Source organism: Chiloscyllium plagiosum, unplaced genomic scaffold, assembly GCF_037043375.1.
Source record: "Chiloscyllium plagiosum isolate Xiang-an unplaced genomic scaffold, Cpla_swu_hap1 HiC_scaffold_3, whole genome shotgun sequence".
NCBI classification, from domain to species: Eukaryota; Metazoa; Chordata; class Chondrichthyes; order Orectolobiformes; family Hemiscylliidae; genus Chiloscyllium; species Chiloscyllium plagiosum.
The window spans coordinates 33483127-33508267 of NW_028270141.1; the positions used below are offsets into that span (position 1 = coordinate 33483127).

The 25141-nt window shown below is 40.1% G+C and overlaps 1 protein-coding gene across 4 annotated transcripts in view; it reads left to right on the forward strand.

The window, feature by feature from the left end:
- Positions 1-25141, forward strand: part of LOC122548600 (CUB and sushi domain-containing protein 1-like) — a 2407075-nt gene that overhangs the window by 1948188 nt on the left and 433746 nt on the right. For all 4 annotated transcript variants that reach the window (XM_087978377.1, XM_087978362.1, XM_087978369.1 and 1 more), the window contains exons 25-26: positions 4761-4887; positions 14449-14651. In XM_087978377.1, the coding sequence (XP_087834503.1) occupies positions 4761-4887; positions 14449-14651 (330 nt within the window). The remainder of the gene's footprint in view (positions 1-4760; positions 4888-14448; positions 14652-25141) is intronic.

The window sequence follows — 25141 nt, forward strand, 5'->3', positions numbered from 1 at the left end:
TGACAGGCTTTAGAGAGTGAAATGTGGAGCTCCTATACTTGGAATTTCCAGCCCTTAACCTGCTTTTGTGGCCAATGTAAAACAGAAAATGTTGAAAATCTGGCAGTATCTTGGTGAGAAAACAAAGTTAATGTTTTGAGTCCAGTGACCCTTTCTTCACTCCAGTGACTCTTATAGATCTGAAACAGTTTAACCTCTGGTCACTGGTAACCAGCGAGCATTGATAATGAAGAATTCAGTTATAGAAGTGCCATTAAATGTCAAGTGAATATGGTTGTGTTACACAAGGTAACATATACCTTCGGGTTAATCTGAGCCAAGCCAAGGTTTTGCCCATTCTGATGTATAACACAGCCACTAGGCAGAGGATGGGGCATTCAGTGAAGTTGAAGATATGCATGTCTTTGACTCCTCATGTTCTTATCAGTATCAAGTAACCTGTATATAGTATTAAGATGTAATAAAGTTAAATATCTCACACAACCAAGTTATAGTCCAACAGGTTTATTTGGAAGTACAAGCTTTCAGAGTGCTGCTCCTTTGTTAGATAGCTACCTGATGAAGGAGCAGCGCTTTGAAAGCTTGTACTTCCAAATAAACCTGTTGGACTATAACCTGGTGCTGTGTGATTTTTAACTTTGTTCACACCAGACCAACGCCGGCACCTCCACATCACGGCTAAGATGTAATAGACATTATTTTGTTACCCAAAAATAAATATGTCTTCTGCTGAGACTTATTTATAATACACCTTTTGCCCCAAACTGCTAGAAAGACCATAGACCAACATAGAAAGAATGATTGGTGGCTACTCCCTATCCCAACTGCAAGTACTTGGTGGTCACCTCTTTTCATCACTATTATAACATGTTTGTGATGGTGGACACATTTGAGTAAAGTAACCAACTGTGATGAGAACCATAAGGAATTCAAAGAGATAGGAACAAAGAAATTCCTGCAAAAAAGTGAGTTGCTGCTTTACTTGCAGAAACATTTCAGAAAGGATCAGCTTGTCAGTCAGGCGCTGAAAGAGTTTGAATGGCTATCAGTCAAATTCAGGCTTGTAGGAGCTGAGCCGAAGAGTACTGGAAAAGCAGAGCCAGTCAGGCAGCATCTGAGGAGCAGGAAAATCAACGTTTCAGGCACATGCCCTTCATCAGGAATGAGCCTCACCCTCTTTCACTCTGATCTCCACCATCTGCAGTCCTTACTTACTTCTTGTAGGAACTGAAACAGCTAGCAGCTGTACTCTTATGCCAAAAGACAAACCAGCCCTGGGGTGGAAACAAAGCTTAGAACAAAACCAACATGGGCTACATTTCATCATACTTGGGCAATTATATGGTGCAAGGTCTGAGGAATCAGACAAAATGCAATCAGATTGGCATCAGCAGTCCCAAAGGGAAAAGGATAGAAAATGTATCAGAATGGTGCAAAACCCAGGCTAAAGGGCTGCGAACAATAAAGCACAAGCACTTAATGGAAAAAAAAGCATTGCAGCAGTTGTCAATGGGCACCAATGTGATACAACTGCAAAATTTTAATCGGTTACAATTTTAAATCCAAGTTGAGAATATCTGATCTGCACTTAAATATCATAAGTCTAGTGCAGAGGATTAAGACCAGGAAAAGCATTCAGAAGCAAGAAAAATTTTATTTAAATAATAGAATATTTTAATTGTACAAAGAGCACAAATGCATCTTTCCTTCTGGGGAAACAATGCACAATTCATTACAACAAAAGCAGAAAAAGCCACAAACCTCTTTTCAAAATGCCCAGAAATCCTTCAGCTAGTTCAAAGAGCAGGAAGCTCTATTTGATTCCTAAATCTGGTAAGGTTATACTAATATTGCAGAAGTACTATTTACAAGTTTGAAATATTTAAGAGAATCTCAAAAGTGATTCTTAAACTTTGAATCACTAGAGAGCAGACTGCAAATACAACTTATAGTTTTATCCAAAGAATCTCTTCCAGTTCGACTGAGATACAGAATTGGAAAAGCTAGTAAATAAAGGAAAGCTTACCAGTAATTTAAAATGAAATTGCACTCCTGAATACAAGAAGACAAAACTGGAGAATATAGAATATCAAATTTAAAATGAAATAGAAATTACATATTAAAATACTTCCACAGTAATAAGTTTAGTAAGTTTTTACATTAAAGAGAAATGTCAAAGACATATTGTATTCTTCCTGATTCAATTTCAGAGACAATTCTAACAAAGCACAACATTGAAATTTGTGGGGAAAGAAAACATTCTGACGATAAAGAATTGTTTCAAAATTAAATACCAACTGCCAACAATTAAATGTCAATCAGCAACAGAACATGTCAATGCTCTATTATGGCCAATAAGTCCTCTGATAAATTATATAAAACACCAGAAAATGCACAAAGATGCAAAAACTTTTGAATGGGTTTTTAAAGCTTTTGACGATTGCTTTATCTAAAGAACACAAATAATTCTCAAGCAGGCAAAATCTAATTGAATTCAATTTACAGCAGAATCCAAAGACAATTTCATTGATGATGTCTACAGATTAGCTGAAACCTGCGAACACTGAACCTTCCATTCAGAATTCATAAGAGACAGAATTGTTGTCAGAATTTTTGATCAGTCTTTATCAGATACTTTGCAATCCAAGGAAGATTAAAGTGTGGAAAAGCCCGTCCAAATTTTCTTGCAAGCAGAGACCAGAAGAAAAAGCATAGACAAACTCAGAGGAGAAGAATAAACTTGCTGAAGAAGAGAAACAGAACCTATTGACCTCAAGGTTCAGACACATGACAAAAAAAACACAAAAAGTAGGCAAAGCATCTGATGCTAAGAGTCAGTGTCAGCATTGTGGAACAGAAAGCTCTCTCAAGCAAAGACAGTATCGAGTTATAACAAAAGTGTGTTATACCTATTAAAAAATAGGTAACTTCTAAACGATGTACTTAAGTCTGAACCAGTTCCAAAAAAGCTTGTGCAATGGTGAGTCCAACCACAAAACCATCCATCTCATTTAGAAGATATGCCTGCATTTGAGGATATCTCTGCATTGGAGAAGATACTCAAGGGAATCCAAACGGAAATGGGATCTCTGCCGCAACTAAATATGACTGAATGTAGGTGTTCTAATGGATACCTCATGCAATTTAAGCTCCGTAGAGGAGCAACTGTCCCTGTCTTGTTGAACCTAATACCATGATAGCCTATAGATTTGGAGATGCATTGTGCAGGTGGAATAAAACCTAGCATGGAAGAAATGCTCAAGCTTACTACAGCACCAAGAATATCAAATTTTCAATTATGTGTGCATTGTCCACAACCAACAAAGCTGCCTCTTAAGTAAGGATGCATGTTTTGCCCTCAACATCCTGCAATTTGCTGGTGTGGTTCAACTACTTGATTGACTAGGGAAAACTCAGCCAGTGGAAGATGTCATGGCCATACAAAGATTAATAGCTGATTGTAAGAAAAAAAAATTCAACCAGGGGAAATCACTTAAATAAGAGGCTGTGATTAATTTCATGATATTAGAATGGAATTAGCCATAGATCTCACTGGGCTACAGGAAGTATGTTCTCCCCTGATTGTGCTAAAAAATCCTAAAAAGATAATTACCTGCAAAACATGAGACAACAACCAAATATTATATCTTAATTACTTGATACTGTCCACCTGAGATTATTGGTGGACTTATCATAATCAAAGCAATACTGACAACGTGGCAGTCTGCACCACGTGGTGACACAGAGCAATACCTCTGATGAAATTGGTATGCAACACATCATCTTCACCATGTGAAAGTTGGCCATTAGGGCGGAAGACCTGTGACATTTGTGACAACATGACCTGCAGTGAGACCAATGACAATTGTACGTTATACCCCACCAGTACTCTTGTATAATTGCAGCTTGATTAAGAATGATTGATATTACCATCACAATAAATTAAAATGGTAAACTATGTAGGACCTGAATTCAAACTCCCAACGTTTTCCTGAAATTTACAACCTAATTTAAGATCCATTCCTTTTCTCTTTAGGAAATCATATATCACTAAACTTGCACATCACTTGAGTGCCTGCAGGTGTTACCAGAACCCATCTGAAGCTCAAATGCACATAAAAAGTTGCCACTGCACACCACTGCAAGGACTGTCAGTTGTGTTAAGATCAAAGTTTGCTTAATTAGGATAGAAACATTTGTACTAGCGTCATCTGAATATAATTCTGTTACTGGAAGGCAGCAAAAAATATTGATCACTTTGTTTTGACATAGTCCCTTAAAGCCAACCTCTTTGACTAAACATTTGCCTGTCTCCCTGAATATCCCTTGATACGGTGCAGTGTCTAATTTTGTTCCTGTGAGTTACAGTGAGATGTGTAGTTATGTTAAAGATGCTGTGTCAATTTGTTTTTTTTCTTGTATATGCTAATTGACAGTCTACATTTCTTTGGCAAATTAAATCTCCATGAAGCAAGATGTGCATTTTAATTTGGAGATGCCGGTGTTGGACTGGGGTGTACAAAGTTAAAAATCACACAACACCAGGTTATAGTCCAACAGGTTTATTTGGAAGCATTAGCTTTCGGAGTGCTGCTCCTTCATCAGGTGGTTGTCCTCTCCGAAAGCTAGTGCTTCCAAATAAACCTGTTGGACTATAACCTGGTGTTGTGTGATTATTAACTTTTGCCTTTTAATTGGCTGCCAGAAGCAACAAAGAATGTAACAACCAAATTGTGTTCATCTGTATGTTTTCTTTTCAGCGGAGTGTGGAGGCCACTTCAAAAGTGCTACTGCTGGGAGGATTCTGTCCCCTGGCTACCCAGCACCATATGATCACAACATCCACTGTACTTGGATTATAGAAGCTGATCCAGGAAAAACTGTCAGGTATGCCCTCCTCCTCCTGCATTGTGTTACAACTGTCCTATATGGGAACAGAGGCATTATCCAATTCATAAAAGTATCCCACTTTCTCCTGTGTAGATTAGATTCTCTACAGTGTGGAAACAGGCCCTTTGGCCCAACCAGTCCACACCTACCCTCCGAAGAGTAACCCAACCAGACCCATTTTCCTCTGACTAATTGACCTAACATCATGGGGAAATTTAGCATAACCAATTCACCTGATCTGCTGTGGGAGGAAACCAGAGCACCCGGAGGAAACCCACGCAGACACAGGCAGAATGTGCAAACTCCACGCAGACAGTCAACCAAGGCTGGAATCGAACCTGGTACCTTGGTGTTGTGAGGCAGCAGTGCTAACCACTGAGCCACTGTGCTGCTGTGTATTCTGCGAAAAAATGTAAAATGAAGTGTCAGTGTTATAAATGCAAACATCAATGTGTTAGTTTCTATTTGCTATAGAAATGGAACCCTATTTGTGTAAAGGGTGGCAGGATAGGGGAGTGGGCAAGTGCAAATAGGCAGTGAAATAATTGCGCCAATGACATAGAATGAGAAAAGAAAGAAATTTATGTATGTATATATATATATATATATATATATATATATATTTTACAACTGCAGGATATATAAAAGTGCATTACAGTTCAGGGAACACCAAGGGAAATGTAATTGCTTTTGTAACATAGAAACACAGCAACAGATTTCTGTACTTACCATAGTACTGTTTGTGATGATTGAATAATCTGCTTTTGTGTGTCCTGTCACACATGTTGTGGGACTGTCTGTTACTCCCAAAGAATAAGTGAAAAATTTACAATGATAAATATCAATGCTGTTTAAATTGTTTAAATATGTTTCAATATGGCCAAACCATATTAATTTATTGTATTTTAGCTCAATTTTCCAACTTCTAAATTTTACAGTTTTCATCCTGAATTAATTATCTCAACCTTTCATATTGATGGCATAAATTATGAATTGTTTTGCGTACATTGCCCGAGTTATTATTGTACTAACTAATTTAATTAGCTTCCAATGCACTGTGCCAAATATCTTGTTCTAAAAAACAGGAGTAACCTGGGAATTATTATTGGTTCACTATTTGGTGATGGCCAGCTCAGCCTTGATTCTAGGAAGACATCTACTCAGGAGGGAGAGTTGCTGTATCTGGTGTTTATGCAGGTGAATAGGCTGCTTCCTGACTCACAGATCTTTGGCATATGTAACAGTACCCAGATTGAAGGACTTACTACATTTTCTTCTTTTTCCCATCATTAAGACATTTGAACTCTCAGCATGATGCAACTTGGTGGACACTTTGTCACTATTTTGCAGTAAGCTTCAGAGTGACTCTGTAGTTTTCTCTTGGTCCTAGCTGGAACACTGGCCACTAATGAGGTGAAGAAACATGACATAGCAGGGGAGACTCTTTTCAGCTATCCAGACACAATATCCAATCCATTGTTGTTGATGTTTGTGAGGTTTTGCATGACTACTTACAGAGTTGGCTTTGAGCAGATGCTAGTATTTGTTTTTCCCATTGAAGCCAGAGAATGTGATGGAGGCGTTTCTCAAGTGCTCTGTTTTGCTAATTTATAGTCTGAGGCTTACTGCAGTGCAGACGTGTGGTGTCAACAACTCCTCTGTATACCAGCACTTTTTTTGACTTACAGAGGCCTTTATAGTCAAACACACACTGCTGTACTTTGTAGAAAGCTGAGCTGGTTCAACTAATTCAATGTAAACAATCGGATGCAGAAAAGTTTGAACAAAGAAGACATCTTGTTCTATTCATCATTCTGCTGCTTTCAGTTTGTGGGCAAAGACAGGGACTGTATTTCCCACACAACAATGACATTCACCATCAAACATTAATCCTCTTAAGTAACTGTAAACTTCAGGTTTCAAAAAAAAGTTGTTTTGACAGAAAAAAATGCTACTTTTATTCAGAAAATCTGTCATAGAATTAGATGAATGAGAAAAACCAGTTTAAAATAGCAGACACGACAAGCTTTTATGCAAACAATTAAGTCTGGAGGCACACAATCCAAAGAACTTATTGTCACCGCCCCCGTCTTGTTCCTCCCTTTGAGGAGCCGAGGAGGTGGGTAGAAGAAGCCATCACGCATTGCAGTCCAGAAATGGCTGTCTTACCTACAGAGCCTTCCCATTGTATGTATAAGTGAGATCACCACAAACCCAGCAGGCTGCCAGCAAAATCCTCCAGCTAGCTAGCAGGCATCTGCTTAGAAGGGGTTTGTGGTTGGAAGTTTAGATAGCAAATTTATATCAACACATACAGGAAGCACCATATTAAATGGGCGGCACGGTGGCACAGTGGTTAGCACTGCTGCCTCGCAGCGCCAGAGACCCGGGTTCAATTCCCGCCTCAGGCGACTGACTGTGTGGAGTTTGCACATTCTCCCCGTGTCTGCGTGGGTTTCCTCCGGGTGCTCCGGTTTCCTCCCACAGTCCAAAGATGTGCAGGTCAGGTGAATTGGCCATGCTAAATTGCCCGTAGTGTTAGGTAAGGGGTAGATGTGTAGGAGTATGGGTGGGTTGCGCTTCGGCGGGTCGGTGTGGACTTGTTGGGCCGAAGGGCCTGTTTCCACACTGTAAAGTAATCTAATCTAATCTAATCTAAATGATGTAGAGGCCAGACATTATTCAATTTATTCAAAAAGATTTTCTGCACTTGTTTGTGCTGAGAGTACCTTTATGAATGTACGCATTAGTGCAGCACCTCAGTAAAGGTGAGGAATGGAGTACAGATTTCTGAAGGAATTTTGAGTCATTATCTTTGATTCATATTGACAGAAGGATCGCTCAGGGTCCAAGTTAAAATGACATATTATCTAAGTTTTCTTCTCAGTTGTGTTGCCTCCTTGTTCTGCTACCACTCACTCCGTGTTCTGTTTGTTGCAGCCTTTTTTGTATCTTTATTCAGTGTAATGTGTGGAGCATAGAGAACATGGCAATGACCCAAGAGAATATCTGTGAATGTTGAGGGTTTTTAATAATGGAGCTCTTAATCTATTCAGCTACTTGACATACTGTTGCAAGATGTCACTTAGAAGTCTGTGTATGATCCTGGTGGTTACTGATGATCTCACAGCACCACCATTCTGATCCTCTCTCTGGCTGCAAAATAGTCTTATTAATCAGGGATGAAATTGGGACTTTGTCCTCCAGAAGCCAAACATGCATTTAGTCCAACTTTCCAAATTAGATGAGTATGGACGATTAGCATAAACTTAATGAAACACTTTGTATTCATGGTCTCAGAACAGCACAACATTGAAGATTTTAAAGTTCATTGTTTATGTGGGTCTAATATTTTTCTATAGAGACTCAAAAGGCCACACGAGTCCAGGTATTTATTTATTAATGGCCAGAAGATTGAATTATGCTATGCCCTGTGTTACTGCTGCTCAGTGAGGATGTTTCTCTCATGCATCTACATAATTTGTGGAAAGTGAGTTCAATGACACTTCAAAAGACCCCAACATTCACCCCAACCCCCCCACTCTCAAAAACACAAGTGTAAAAATTGAGATTGTTACATTGACCAATGGTGGCACCATCAGGATTAGCACAAATTGTTCACTGTAATTTTGCTAATCTCGAGCTTCCTGAAACACTGCTCTTCAGCCAATCCCATGTTGCATTCAGGCAAGTCCTGAGAATGCAGTCTTTAAATCAGAAGAAAGTGAGGACTGCAGATGCTGGAGACATGAAAAGTCAAATGATGGAAAAAGCACAGCAGGTCAGGCAACAGCTAAGGAGCAGGAGAGTCAATGTTTTGGGCATAAACCCTTCATCAGGAATGTGGAAGGGAGTGATAAATGGGGGGTAGGGGTGGGACTGGGGTGAAGGTAGCTGTGATGGCGATAGGTGGATGCAGGTGGGGGGTCAGTTGTGATAGGTCGGTGGGGAGGATAGAGCGGATAGGTGGGGGGGATCGACAGGTAGGTCAGGTCAAGAGGGTAGTGATGAGTTGGAGCATTGAATCTGGGATGAGGTGAAGGAGGGGAGATATGGAAACTGGTGAAGTCAATGTTGATGTCGTGTGGTTGTAGGGTTTGAAGCAGAATATGAGGTGTTCTTTCTCCAGTTGGTGAGTGGCTTTGATTTGGTGGTGGAGGAGGGTCAGGATTTGCATGTCCTTAGAGCATACCACATAGAAAAGTATAGCACAGAACAGGCCCTTTGGCCCACGATGTTGTGCCAAAGGTTAATCCTGATGTAAAATAAAATAACTTAACCTACGCACCCCACAAATCACTGCTATCCATTAGGGACGCTTAAATGTCCCTAATGACTCTGCTTCCACCACCACCGCTGGCAACGCATTCCAAGCATTCACAACTCTCTGCTTAAAGAACCTTCCTCTGATGTTCCCTCTATACCTTTCTCCTAATATCCGAAAACTATGACCCCTCATACCAGTCAGTCCTGCCCTGGGGAAAAGTCTCTGGCTATTGACTCTATCCATTCCACTCATTATCTTGTAGACCTCGATCAGGTCACCTCTCTTCCTCCTTCTCTCCAGAGAGGAAAGTCCAAGCATATTTGACCTCTCTTCATAAGGCAAGTCCTCCAATCCAGGCGGCATCCTGGTAAACCTTCTTTGCACCCTCTCCAAAGCCTCTATAAATTTCCTATGGTATGGCAACCAGAACTGGATGCAATATTCTCACCGCTGACTTGTAGAGCTGTAGCAAAACCTTGCGGCTCTTAAACAGGTCCCCCTGTTAATGAAAGCCAAAACACCATATGCTTTCTTAACAACCCTATCCACTTGGGTGGCAACTTTGAGGGATCTATGTACTTGCACACCAAGATCCCTCTGTTCCTCCACACTGCCTTGGGGGAATGTGAGGGAGAGGTTGAAGTGATTGACCACAGGCCGGTGAGGTTGTTTGTTGTGTGCAGACCAGAAATGTTCCCTGAACCACTCTGCGAGTTTTAAATCAGCTTATACCCGCTCTTGCAGCTAATTATGTTGCTTTCTGGAGATGCTGAGAGAACTGAATTAGGTCCAGGTTTCAGGTTCTTCTGTTTTGAGTCTTATTCTAATTAAGATATTTACATCCAGAGCAGTGAGGGGCACTTAATCCTAACAGCATGCACTAAATTGAACATCAGATGCTAGAAGTGAAGGGATGTGTAATGTTCCCTAATCCCTACCTACAATATTTCACACAGCATTTTAAACTATCAGAGTGCAAAGTCTGTGAAGTCCTTCACTTTTCATTGCTCTTGCATTTAGTAACTTAAAAGAATCAACTGAATACACATGTACTTTCTTTAGTTTGCCACGTAACAAAGACAAGACCATTCCTTTTCAAATAAGGTATTTAACCAAGGACAGAAGAAATAGTTGGTTTTGATGTACAGTTTAATACCTGCTTTAAATAGATTTTTTGACTGTTTACAAGTTATTTTAAAAATAATAAGCAGATTTAAAAAGAAAATTAGGTTTTCAGATACCTCCTATCTAACTGCAGGACACCTTCATGATCTGAAATAGATATTGTCTCTTTACAATGATCCTTCTTGTAAATGGAGCAAAAATGGTCTTGGGAGGCTGAAGTATTAAACACATCTCCTGCTCTCTTTATTCTACAGCTATCAATGTCATGGCCTACAAAGGGTGTAAACAGCTCAGAAAATATATACTCATGTTTTGATTGCAATTGAATCAAGCCTTCGTACTAGTTGATAAAATGTATATTGTGACCCTTTCTCCACGAACACATCTTTCCATTTGGCTGCACTTGTTGGTTAATACTGATAGTAAATGGCAATCATTTCAATTCTCAAATCTAGGAGTTTTGTTTTGAAATGTTTTTGGTGTCTCTTTATATGATAATTAGTTTTGAATGACAACAGTTTTTTTAAAATAAATTCTGAGTTATTCATACCTAGAGTTTCTGATTAGAATGCAGTTTAGGCATTCTAAGGTAATCAGCAAATATTTTATCAACTAGCACTTATGGGACCAGAACTGTGCCTTTGATCAAATATTCAGGTTGATCAAGAGGTCTGCATAATCAATGTAATAACCACTCTAAGTAATCAACACGTAATGTAGGCAATGTAGACGTCACTGTTCTAGCTTATTTATGGCATAAATGACTTCAATTATAATGCAACTTTGCCTTAAATAAAACTTACTGGCAGAGAGATCTTCTTACTCACCCCCTCAACTGATTACTCTGATATTGTGGAGATTGCGATACAGTAAACTTCTGGTATTTCAGCTATATAAATTTTGCCTATTTATCAAGAGTGCCTGTTAAAACAAAGTTTGCTGTAATTGAATGAGTATATGCAGATTTCCTAACACTGAATCAGACAATTGAGGGGTGATCTTTTAGATAAAATTATGAGACAAAGTCTTTTCCCTACGGTGGGGAGTCCAGAACTAGTGGACATAAGTTAAGAGTGAGTGGGGAAAGACATAAAAAGGACATAAGGGGCAACTTATTCGCACAGAGAGGGTGGTGTGTGTGTGGAATGAGTTGTCAGAGGAAGTGTTGGAGGTTCGTACAATTACAGCATTTAAAAGGCATTTGGATGGGTTTGTGAATAGGAAAGGTTTAGAGGGATATGGTCCAAGTACTGGCAACTGGGACTAGATTACATTCAGATATCTGGTCGGCACGGACGAGTTGGACAGAAGGGTCTGTTTCTGTGTTGTACATCTCTATGATTGTTGCTTTAACCAATTATCAAAGGTCAGCTCATTAATCTGTGCATATTGGAGTGGATCTAAGAGGAAGAAGACAATGATGATACTTAAGGTTGTAAGGAGGATTAAGGTAGAATAATTATATTTGGTGTTACACCTGGATGAGGAAGGGAAACCGTTCTCCCTCTTTCTAATCCCCTCTCAGATAGTCATAAAACATGTTTTTTTCCTAAATATGTAGCGCTCACATTTCACGAAAATTTATTTACCTCTAAAAAAGGAGTTAATTACCAAATGTTTGGTTAGTGAGATACAGGTGAATTTTATTACCTATTAAGTTTGAGAAAAAAATATAGATGCAACATCAAACACGCTCTCAACCGCAGGTTTATGTCGAGAGTGTCTGGTACAGGAAGAATAAAGGCTGACTCATTTCAATTTTTGACATACAACTCATTAATTTAGAGCAGATATTTTTGGTCATTCCACACAGGTTCTCTGGAAGCTTGCCCAAATCTGTGGTCAGCTGTTTGCTGCTGCTAATTTAAGTTAATATTTCTTCCTTTCTGACAAAAAAAACTGCATTCCTGAAAGTGTTCAAGTACAACAGTGAGATGGGAGAAATTAAACTTCAGTAGTCTGTTATTTGCCACTAATGTAACAGTTACAAACAGTGACCAAAAGTCTCAAATATCCTTAGAAATTCTTGAAAAATATTATGATCCATTGATGCTATGAGACCTGTTTTCTTGAGAATCAGAATTCCTGCCTCAATTAATCATCTGTCAAAATGAGGCATATTCAGTTGAGACATATAGGAGCAAGTATAAAGAGCAAATCACCTCATGTGATTTGATTTGCCAGGCATTTCTACATTTGGGTACAGAGAATGTTGTTGCCTGGGATGAGAAATTGACCTATAAGGAGAGATTCGATAGGCTTGGATTGTTTTCTTTAGAACAGAGGGGGTTGAAGTGGGACATAATTGAGGTGTACAAGATTATGAAAGGAATGGACGGGGTTAATAAAGAGCATCTGTTCCGCTTGATTGAGGGGTCAGTCATGAGAGGGTATAGTTTTAAGGTAAGGGGCAGGAGATTCAGAGGGAACTTTGGAAAAAAGACATTTTCACTCAGCAGGTAGTGGGAATCTAGAATGCATTACCAGGGAGGGTGGTAGGGCAGAAAACCTTACAACCTTTTAAGAAGAAATTGGCATTGGGCGACATGGTGGCACAGTGGTTAGCACTGCTACCTCACAGCGCCAGAGACCGGGGTTCAATTCCTGCCTCAGGTGACTCTCTGTGTGGAGTTTGCACATTCTCCCCGTGTCTGTGTGGGTTTCCTCCGGGTGCTCCAGTTTCCTCCCACAGTCCAAAAATGTGCAGGTCAGGTGAATTGGCCATGCTAAATTGCCCATAGTGTTAAGTGAAGGGATAAATGTAGGGGAATGGGTCTGGGTGGATTACGCTTCAGCGGGTCGGTGTAGACTTGTTGGGCCAAAGGGCCTGTTTCCACACTGTAAGTAATCTAATCTAAATTTGGATGAGCACTTCAAATATCATAACATTCAGGGATATGGGACAAGTGCAGGAAATTGTGATTAGTCCACTTTTAGTGACAGTTATGTCAATGCAGACTCGATCGGCCAAAGCGCCTTCTGTGCTCTGTGAATTTATGAATTTGCTTCAACTATGATAGCCTTGAAAATTCCCATTGGAAAGTCAACAAATTAGGATAATTATACTGGGAACAAAAGTAAAACAATTGGCAGAGTGTGTCATAACAAAAATATGAAGAAAAGCCATCAAGCAATATTAGCTAATTTATGAGAAGCTGGTCAACTGATTGTAAAGAGATGCCACAGAAAGTGAGCTTGAGCCAGGCAGATAATTAACCCATCCTACATGATGAACAGAATCTCTCCATTCTTTCAAAAGCTAAAAAAAACATGTGACGGAATAGTGCAGATCGATTTGACCTAGTTGTTCAGAGAAGTGAATCTTTAGTCATGGCCTAGGTGTTCCAATCAACAGTAAAGTTGGGTCCATTGCCAGTGTCTGCCAAGTTTCTACTGACCTTATGACACTGCCTATTTATTCTGGGATCTTCTAATACTGGCAGATGAAGACGTGCAGGGTACCATCTCCACAGTTAATCCAGGGAATGTGGGTAAAGTCAGGGGAAGGAGAGCTCATGCCCCATATCTTTTTGGTACATCTGTACAATTCAGGTAAATTTTGAAGGATCCAAGACCTTTAATAAATGATTTTATATAATGGTGAATGGATGGATGGGCAAGTGGGTGTCTGGATAGTGTGGTTGAGATTGGGTGGCATTTGGTGGTCAGATGGGTTAGTCCGGTCAGAGTGCGAATATAGTCAATTGGTCACATGATAATTGGGCAAGGTGAGTTGTAGAGTTGCCCAGTGACTGAACCAGATATGAAATTGTCTAATCTTACTTGAGTAAGTACTTCACAAAGTCTAGTTGACCAAATCTTTCCCCTATTCAGGCTCAGGAGACATACAGACAATCCTGAGCAACACAATCAGCCCATCAAAAATTTAAACCTGCCAGGTATTGCTTACATAAATCTGTGCATCAGGACTTCTGCAGGATCAGGAGGTTGGAAGATTTCGGCCATTGGTGATAAAATGGATTGACTTTTCCACTGTTGTAACCTTGCAAAACTAAAAATGAGCAAAGTGATCAAACATAAAAATAATTCACTGAGATTTCAAATCAGGTTTATAACTTCAACAATGGGATTTAAAACTGAATATTTATTTTAATGAGGTGAACTGATGAGAAAATCATCATTTTTTTACACTTTTTTTATTGCAGCCTTCATTTTATTGTCTTTGACACTGAGGCATCACATGACATCCTGAAAGTGTGGGATGGACCAGTAGAAAGTGATATGTTGCTGAAGGAGTGGAGTGGTTCCTCACTGCCTGATGATGTCTACAGCACATTTAACTCCATAACACTTCAGTTTGACACTGACTTCTTCATCAGCAAGTCAGGCTTCTCCATACAGTTCTCAAGTAAGTGACATCATCTCCTTCCCAAAATTTGATTCCACTATCGAGACTTTCAAAGCTTCTTAACGTTATAATGTTTGAATTTGGAACAAAACATTCCAGAATGTGTGAATCATTTCAAAGTCCTTCAAGTGGAAGTAGCAACAAAGGATTTTTTATTTTATAAAATGTCTTTCACATTCTTAGAAAATTTCAAAGGGCATTGTGAAGACTCATGAAATGTTAATCATTACCTCAAGGAGGCTGGGAAAGTGAATGTTAGAATTTTTTTAAATTATACAAAACTCTGGGAAAACTCTATTCAGAGTGTTGTATTCAGTCTAAATATTACACTTCAGAATAGAGTGCTGCACAGATTCAATAAATTCTTCTTAGGTTAAAATTATTTAAAATATGAGGGCATGTATTGAGTATGGATGAATAATGTGTGACCTACTGTACATAGTCTATATTAGGGGAAAAGTGATTCCTGACTCTTAATTAAGAATCCTTAATTAACCCTGTGTCTATAATCAACCTTTTCTTGTGATATAGTAGAGGAGCATTTTTTTTTCAAGCTGCAGAACAAAAAATATGACTGATTTTTGATTTGGAGTTTCAAGTTGAAGTAGAACAATGGAAATACAACATGCATCACACAACTGGAATACTGAATAATACAAAAAGAAAACCTTGAATCTGGATTGGCAATGAGGAACTGGAACAAGAAAAAAGGATACTTGAAGTAAAATATGAATGGAAATGCTCTGCAATACTCACTGTTCCTCTTACAACCTGTGTCCAATCTGTCATCCAATAGTGGATCTCTTGACCTCCATAAGCAATCCTGGAGGAAAGGAGCTGCTTCCAGACAGACAGAATAGGCAGAGGTTCTGACCTTTCCTGTTCTAGTGCCATGTTGTTAGCTGCCACAGACTCCAGTTGCTCCCGCATCCCACTGCCTTCCAATCCCAACTCCACGCCCATCTCAGCTGCCTCCACTTACTCACCACCTTTTGCTGTCTCTGCACAGGCAGGTTTTCCTCCTTTTTGCTGAAAGCAAAGCTGAAAAACGGACTTCCACATGCATACAGTATAATGTCACTAAGGTGTTTAATATGGTTAAAAGTTGATCACGTAGAAAGAGAGAAACTGTTTGCTCCAGTGAAAAGGAATCTAGAACAAACAGAAATAATGTAAGATTGGACTGAAGTTGTTCAGAGATGGTACCAAGAAACAATTTTTCACACCATGTTTCGCGGAAACCTGAACCTATTTCAACTAAAAAGGATCTTGATGCTAGGTCAATTGAACATTTTAACTTTGAGATTAATGGACTTTAATGAAAGGTATTAAAAGCTATGGAAGTAAAGTAGGTGGATAGAGAAGATGTGGGTCAGTAATGATCTGATTGAACCAGACGTTAAATTTGAGGGATAGAATGCTAAATTCTGTTCCTAAAGTGTGAGGTGTTTCAAATTTAGCAATTTATGGTGACTGTTGTGATGTGGCAAATATAGCAGCATTTTGTACAGAGAATAAAATATTAAATAGGGCTCTTGATGCCTTATTGTTTGTGATTAATTCACTTGTGTGATGTGGATGTCACTGACTAGCAGCATTTAATGCCTATCCCTAATTGCCATTAAGAAATTGGTGATGAGCTGACTTCTTAAACCACTGGCGTCAATGCGCTGTAGGTAGACCCACAATGCTGTTAGGGAAGAAATTCTAAGGATTTTCACCCAGTGGCAGCGAAGGAATTGTGATTTATTTCCAAGCAGCATGGTGAATGACTCAGAGGGAATTTGCAGGTAGTCGTGTTCCCATGTACCTGTTGCCCTTACCCTTCTAGATGGAAGTGGACATGTGTGTGGAAGGTGTTACCTGAGAATCTGTAGTAAATTAGTGCAATGCGTATTGTAGACAGTACACACTGTTGCTACTGAGCATTGTTGGTGGATGGAGTGAACATTTGTAGATGTAGTGCCAAACAAGTAGGTTGCCTTATCCTGGTTGCTAGGGGTCGAGAGTGTGGTGCTGGAAAAGCACAGCAAGTCAGGCAGCATCCAAGGAGCAGGAAAATCAACGTTTCAGGCAAAAGTCCTTCATCATTCGGGCTTTTGCCCAAAATGTCGATTTTCCTGCTTCTTGAATGCTGCCTGGTTTGCTTTGCTTTTCCAGCACCACGCTCTCAACTTTAATCTCCAGCATCTGCAGTCCTCACTTTCACCTTATCCTGGATGGTGTCAAGCTTGTTGAGTTTTTTTTTTAAGAGTTGCACTCATCCAGGGACATCTGGGGACTATTCCATCACATCTTTCTTGTGCCTTGTAGATGGTGTTATGAAAATCCATTTATTGTCCAGCAGTTATGAATTCATTGTGAAGTCAGCTTCAGAAGTAGTGTAAGAAGCAGCTGTAGCTTGAGTCTTATCTCATTATCTTCGGATTTGGTGAATGGCTCCAATAAACATCTAAAATAATTGTTTGAAATGTCCATCATGTTAAACTTTTCATTTTATGAAAAATGTTGAGACTGTTTGTATGATAGAATCATCGAGTCCCACAGCACGCCAAAAGGCCCTTTGGCTCAAACTGCTCCATGAAGACCAAAATGTCTGTCCACACTAACTCCATTTCCCTGCACTTGGCCCATACTCTTCTAAACCTTTTCTATCTGTGTATTTGTCCAAATACCTTTTAATTATTGTTAATGTACCCACTTCAACCACTTCCACTGGCAGCTCATTCCATACATGTACCACCCTCTGTGTAAAAAGAAAAGTTGCCCCTCACCTTCCCTCTTATTCTTTCCACTCTAACCTCAAACTCATGCCCTCAAGTCCTTGATCCCCAAACCCTGGGAAAAAGATTGAGTGCATTCACCCTATCCATGCCTCTCATGATCATGATCTTATACACCTCGGTAAGCGCCCCTCCACCCCCAAGTCTCCTATGCTGTAAAGAAAAATGTCCTAGCTCGTCCAACCTATCCCTATAAAGTAAGACCATTGAGTCCAGGCAACATCCTTGTAAATTTCCTCTGCACTATTTCTAGTTGAATAACATACTTCCGATAACAAAAAGATGACCAAAACTGAACACAATGCTCCAAGTGCGGCCTCACCAACTTCCTGTACAAGCTCAACAAAACTTCCTAACTTCTGTACTCAATGTCCTGACTGATGAAGGCCAGTGTGCCAAAAGCCTTCTTCAATGCCCTGTCTATCTGTGACTCCGCTTTCAGAGAACTGTAAACCTGAACTCCAAGATCCCTCTGTTCCACTACATTCCTTCAGGCCCTACCATTCACCATAAAACTATCACGATGAAGGAAGTATTTCAGTCATTTCAATTGGAGGATTCAGACTGGCTGGTAGCAGCTTGGGCAAACACTCTATACATCGGTAAAATCACTATGTTGCACTTTAGTCGATGGGAATATTTCAGGGTCGCAATGGGTGGAAGTCCAGTCCTGTCACTTTTCACAAGGAAACTCTAGGCTAATAGGGCCAGGTTTTCAAAGGCGTGGCAGTCATACACAGATTGCCATGCAGTACCTTCACTTTTAAGGCAGACCTCCGCATTCCTGACAGGAGATTCCAATCAGGGTTTCTTCCAAATCACAGAGCAATACTTGAAATCTGAAAGAACCCTCGGAATGCATGGTAGTTGGGGGAAGTCAAACCATGTCTCTTTTCACTGCCATAGGAGCTGTGCTATGTGATCTGAAGATGTGATTGATAGCTCCTAAAAAGGACTAAATTTCTGAAGTAAATATAACATCATGGTATGAAATGGGCAGAAATTGGATGCCAGGTGGATAAGGGGATAGGATGCCAACTGTGTAGAGTACCATGTTGGAAGGATACCCATGCACAGGGTGTTAATGGGCAAAGTAATTAACAGAGTGTTGAAGGTGGGGTAGGGGTGAAGCCTTCAGTCCTTATGGTTGGGAGCACCGATGCCCCATAGGGAAAAGGTGGGAACGTGTCTAATCCAGGTGGGTGAGTGGGGCATAGTATTGGCTTTGCTGGGGTGGATGAGGTGTGGTGTCACCTCTGGTTGGGTGGATGGGGTGTGCTGTCAGCCCAGGTAGGTGGGAGGGCTGTAGTATAGGGGCCCGTGGGATGGGCAGAGAATGTCAAGCCTCAAAAGGAAGGGAGGAGTCATTTTCCAGGGAGATGGGGCTGGTTGGGTCTTCAGGGAGAGAGTTGTGTCTGGTAGGAGGGGAGATGATGTTGAGCATAGAGGAGTGGGATAATGTTGCAGGGTGTCAGGTTCCAGGGGTTTTGGGTGGGTTTTCTTTTGCCTGGTGACAGGAGATGTTGGAATCTGGAAGAGGGGAATGTCAGGTTCAAGGGATAATTTTGGATGGGTGGGGTGTGCCGCAAAGGTGTCAAGTTTTGAGGAAAAGGGCTGTCAACTCAGGATCAGGGAGAGGTGTAATTTCTCAATCAGTTTTATCGCTATATTGGTGTTAGACTGGTTGAGGTTGCTAACAATCTGATGTTTCTTAATTACTTCACAGACACTGAATTTTTCCAAATTCTCCAGTTTAAATGGATGCTTTCATCATTCTCATCAGAGGACAGTTGCCCATGAAATCTTAAATTTATTGAGTAATTCCCAAAGAATCTGCTACCTTGGAGATTCTGTAGGATTCCAGTGGGCAAATTCAATCTACACTGGAATAATGACTCTCTCTCTCTCTCTCTCTGGCCATTGGAAAATCCAAGCCAATATTTTTTTGACAGATTGGACAAATGATTACCTTTCACTCAATGAACACCCACAGGTTCTAACATTTGACTGCAGCCTTTACGAATGTTAAAATCTAGTCTCGTCTGCTTATGAAAACTCAGGAAGCTGAGTCTTTGTCAAATTTTGCTCCTTATGTAATTTAGATTGTGAATAAGAGACACAGCTCGTCACTGTTCTGGCTTATAAAGTGAACTTATTATTGTATTGAACGCAAGGTTATTCTTGTGCTTTTTAAAAACTTTCAAGCTAGTGAGGTTTCTGCAATTGATATTCCTTCATCATATTGATTTTGCTAAATTTCAGGAGAAATTTGTACTGTCAAATCACATTGAATCATGCCAAAACAGGGTTGTGCTATTTCGTGAGAACCACTGCAGTTGAGCTCTGGTCAGCCAAATTGTTTTCAGATCAAACTCAACAAAGAGAATTCCACCTGCTGGCATGGGTGTGAAGCTGACTTTACAGATCAGTGTTAATATGCCCTTGACTGCCTCAGTTCATCAGATACCAGTGCTGCAGCGTCTTTCATGTTTTGCAAATTTAAAATCAGATTATTGCTTCTGGTCTGTTGGGAAGAATAACTAAATATTAAGGGAAAAAAACTTTGCTGATCAAAATAAACCACTACAATTTGAATCTGTCTAAACTAATAGAACATTGCCTCTCGTGTAAATAAGATTGTATAGTCCTTTATTGAAGGGAATTGCTTTAATTTCTTTGATCTCATTGGAGCGAAAACATAAATTTAATAAGATACTGCCAAATGTATTAATCATTCCCATGTTTCCAATAGGAGATCCACAAAGTAGTATGATGCAGGTCAGGCTGTGTGCTTGCCCAGTCTCTGCATCATGCTCCTTTCAAGCATGACTCCCGTATGTCTATCGAAGTTGGATACTATTGAATATTTCCAGTGATGGTTAGATGCTTGGTTAGGTGATTAAACTTTACCCTTATAAATGTGGTGAAGGTAAAAGCAAAGAAAATAGCAAACGTAATAACTTTCTGAACCAGTTTATTGACTGACAGCTTCAAAATAAAAAGATACAGGCATTACAGGGAAATGTTTGTAAGTCATTTACACAATTTCTGCATTTATTTCTGGTTAATGGGTGGCACGGTGGCACAGTGGTTAGCACTGCTGCCTCACAGCGCCAGAGACCCGGGTTCAATTCCTGCCTCAGGCGACCGACTGTGTGGAGTTTGCACATTCTCCCCGTGTCTGCGTGGGTTTCCTCCAGGTGCTCCGGTTTCCTCCCACAGTCCAAAAGTGTGCCGGTTAGGTGAATTGGCCATGCTGAATTGCCCATAATGTTAGGTGAAAGGGTAAATGTAGGAGAATTGGTCTGGGTGGGTTACGCTTCGGCGGGTCGGTGTGGACTTGTCGGGCCGAAGAGCCTGTTTCCACACTGTAAGTAATCTAATAAGGGAAGGCTAACATGGTCCATAAGTTGCTTCTCTGAAATTTAAACGGGAATTCAAAAGATATTTAAAAATGTGCAGAAATGACTTTTCAATCTTCATTCATAGAATCCCTACAGTGCAGAAAGAGTTAATTCAGTCCATTGAGTCGGTACTGACACTCTGAAGAGCGACTCACCTAAACACACCTCACCCCACCAATCCCACATTTGTCATGACTAATCCACCATCCTTCAACTGTGGGAGGAAACTGGATAGCCAGGTGGGAGCCCACACAGGCACGGAGAGAACATACAAACTCCACACAGACAGTCACCCAAGACTGGAATTGAACTCAGGTCCTTGGTGCTGTGAGGCAGCAGTGCTAACCACTGTATCACCGTGCCACCCACAATGCTTGCAGTACTTGTTGCTTCTTGAAACAATGTACAGAATACAGGCTTTCAAGAATACAAGATTTTGTTTCCATAAATCTGAGCATGCTCAAATGAAAGAAGGGAACATTTCACAGCCAAAGCCAACATCAGGTCATCCTAATTCAACTAGAGATGGAGAGTAAAACTCTGAAAGCTCTTATTCAACTTCTCTCTTGCATTTCATTATTTGCCATTTCTTTGAGGGGCAACAGGTCATGTGAATTTGCAAGGAATAAGAGACAACCTTAATCATGTCCTCACTGACAAGAAAGAAAGATTAAGCTTGTAGAAAGAGTGCACTTTCATCTCCTCAGGATATCACAAAGCACTTCACAGTCGATTACTTTTGAAGTGTGGTAAGTGATATTATGGAGTAAATGTGTCAGCCACTTCACACACAGCAAAAACCATTAAAAAAATTGGATTTTTCTGCTTTCTTTCCCTGATGTTTGCTGTGATAAATGATGAACAGAATATCACCGGAACCACTCTTGCTTGTGTGTGAATATGGCCACTGGATCTGTTACATCAATTAAACAGTAGATAGGACTTTAATATCTCATCTGAAAGACCATGGTGCAGTACCCATTCACTGCTACAATAAAGTGTCAGCCTGGGTTACATGCTTAAGTAATGAAACATCTGCATCTTGCTGACTTGATGCCTATCTAGTTCATATCTCACTGATATAAATTGGAGCATCAATTTACCGAGATTAACTAAAGCCAATACAAAACAAGAATGCAACCTTTGATTTTGTCAGCTGATTTGCTTTGTAGTACACCCAGAGAGTGCCTTTTACTTTTCTAAGTAATTCAGGAAGCAAATATATTAGCATTTGAGGCTGACAATTAATATTTATTTCAGTATCAATGATCAGAACAGCAACTTACATTTATATAAAATACCTTTATCAAAGCAGACTAACCCAAAACATTTGACATAAGCCATCTCAAACAAAATGTGACACTGAGCTCAAAAGGACAAAGTTAGGACAATGATGAAAAACATTGATGAAGGGTAGGACTTTAAGGAACATTTTAAAGGAAAAACAAGAGAGTGAGGGAGAAAATCAGAGCTTGGTGCCTGAGCAACTGAACTCTCAGCCATCAATGATGCAGTGACTGAAAAAGAGGATGGACAAGAGACCAGAATTGAAAGAGCAAAGGAATGAGTGTTAGAGTGGTGAAGAAGGTTACAGACATAGGGAGTGGAAAGGTCATGGGGAAATTTAGAAACAAGAATGCAAATTTTCAAATTGTAGTGTGCAGCCACTGTAAATCAGTGTTTCAGTTCAACTAAACTATTGAGGATAGCCATGTCCTTCCGGTGTAATGAATGATTGTTTCAGCAGAACAGTAAACAATCTGTTTATTTGCAAGCAAGTTGTTTTCTGCAAGAGATAAATATGCAGGGACCAATAAAAAGGAAACAAGAATTGAGAAGATTGCCAATATGCTGACCATTGAAAATGTGAGCAAACCAAGCAGAAAACAGAACATCTACTAAATGGGTAACTGTGTGAAAATCTGAAGGTCATTTATTGTTTCACATGTTTGGTCCAGAAATTGATGTACTTGTTTCATGAAGGCTATGATGATGAATAAGCAGCTTTTTTTTATTGGATTTCTATAAATAATGTAAGAAATTGTGTTTTAAGTGTGTAGTGATTGTAATGAGGTCAGCCAGGTGGACCTCATAGAATATGAGTTCCATGACTGGGGCTGTTAACCTGTTCCAACCAGGGAGCCCTCACTGACAGATAAGAACAGGAGTGTCGGACGTTCTATTCACTGGTTCTGAGGGAGCTGGATCAATGTCAAGGACTCTGTGTGTAAATAAAGGGTATCTTGGTGATGGGATACCGGCTTCTATGGAGTTATTTCAAGTATTTTAAATTATACCCACCGTTATAAGAAATCTACTTGTACAGACGAATAAGTGGAAATATGTTTGCAGCAATGATACAAAGCATTGGGCATAACATGAACAAATGAAGAAGGGCAAAGGGCTGTAGGCATAAGGAACACCTCATTCCTCACTTTGGCACTTTATACAGACTCTAGGACTCAATATTTAGTTCCATAATGTCATAGCATGCCCTCGATACTCCATTTTGCTCACATTTCCCCCACTGCCAACCCACATTTTGTTTGACTTTTTGAGTTTGGTCTCAAACCATTTTCTCCTTTTGACGTGTTCACTTTTACCTCTATGTCTCTCCTTTGCCATTATTATGAATCACTCTGTCCCATGCACTGGGCACCTTCAAAATTTATTCCACTTGCTCCCCTTCTCCCTCTGTCAACACCAAAAAACCACCATTACCTACCCCTTTCAGGTCTTAAGCAAAGTCATATCAAAACATTAACTTTGTTTCTCTTCCAACAGGTTCTGCCAGATCTGCTGAGTTTCTACAGCACTTTGTTTTTATTTAAGCATAATTCACAATCATTCATTACGCATTGTTACAAAGATTATGAGGAGACCTCGATATAGATCTGCATTAAGATGCTAAGATAGTCAATGCAGAGAGGTGTGAGATGATGTATTTTGATGCAAAGAACAGTGTAAAATAAATGATCCTGTTCTGAAAGGTGGTCAGTGGAAAAAAGACTTGGTTGCAGATTCACAAGTCCCTAAAGGTAGCATGACAGGTAGAAAGAGAGGTGGTAAAGCATTCTATATTATAGGCTTCATAAATGGGGTGCTCTCTTATTAGAGAGAAGTGAATGGTGGCGATTTAACCTGAGGGCCACCAGGTCTCAGGCAAGGGAAGAGGTTGAGAAGGAGAGTCCTTCATAGTAACCTCAAATCTGTGATGAGAACTGAACCCATGCTGTTAGCATCACACTGCTCTGCAAGCCAACAATTCAGCCAACTGACCTAAACTGATTCCCAAATGCGGGTATTGATAAGGGGGTCATGGTAAACTTATTATAAGATCGTAGTCAGCCCTCAGCTGGCATGTTGTGTTTGGCACTGGCTGCCACATAATCAAAAGCGTGTGCCTGCATTGGAAAACACGCAGGAGAGATTCACAAGGATAGTTCCAAGGATGAGGGAATTCAGTTTTGAAGAGAGAGTGGGTAGGTTAAGACTGTTTTCTTGGGAGAAGAGAAAGCTGAGAGGAGATTTTCAAAATCATGAGGGCTCTGAACAGAGTGAATAGGGAGAAACTAAAAGAATTGAGAACTAACGGGACAGTTTTAAAGAGTTTTGCAAAAGAAGCAAATGCAAGATGAACAAAGAACAGTTTCGCACAGGAACAGGCCCTTTGGCCTATCAAGCCTGTGCCAACATATGACACATTCCTAATCTAAAATCCTTCTGCCTCGATGTGACTCCTATATTCCCTGCCAATTCCTATATCTATCAAGGTGCCTCTTAAATGTTGCTATTGTATCTGCTTCCACCATCTCCTCTAGCAGCACGTTCCAGGCACTTCTCACCCTTTGTATAAAATGTACCTTTCACATCTCCTTTAAACATACCCCCTTTTTACCTTAAACCTATGTCCTCTAGTAATTGACATTTCTACCCCGAGAAAAAAGACTTCAACTTTGCATCCTATCCTTGACTCTCCCAATCTTGTAAAATTTTATAAAGTCGTCCTTCAGCCTCAGACATTCAAGTGAAAACAAATCAAGTTTTTCCAATCTCTACTCATAGCTATTATCTTCCAAACCAGGCAATATCCTCATAAACGTTTTCTGTATCCTCTTCAAGGACTCCCCATCCTTCTGGTAGTGTGGCGATGAGAACTGTATGCAATATTCCAAATGTGGCCTAACTAAAGTTCTATACTGCAGCATGAGTAGCCATTTTTTATATTTTATAGCTTGCCCAATGAAGCAAGCATGCCATACGCCTTCTTTACCACCCATCCACTTGTGTTGGCGCTTTCAGG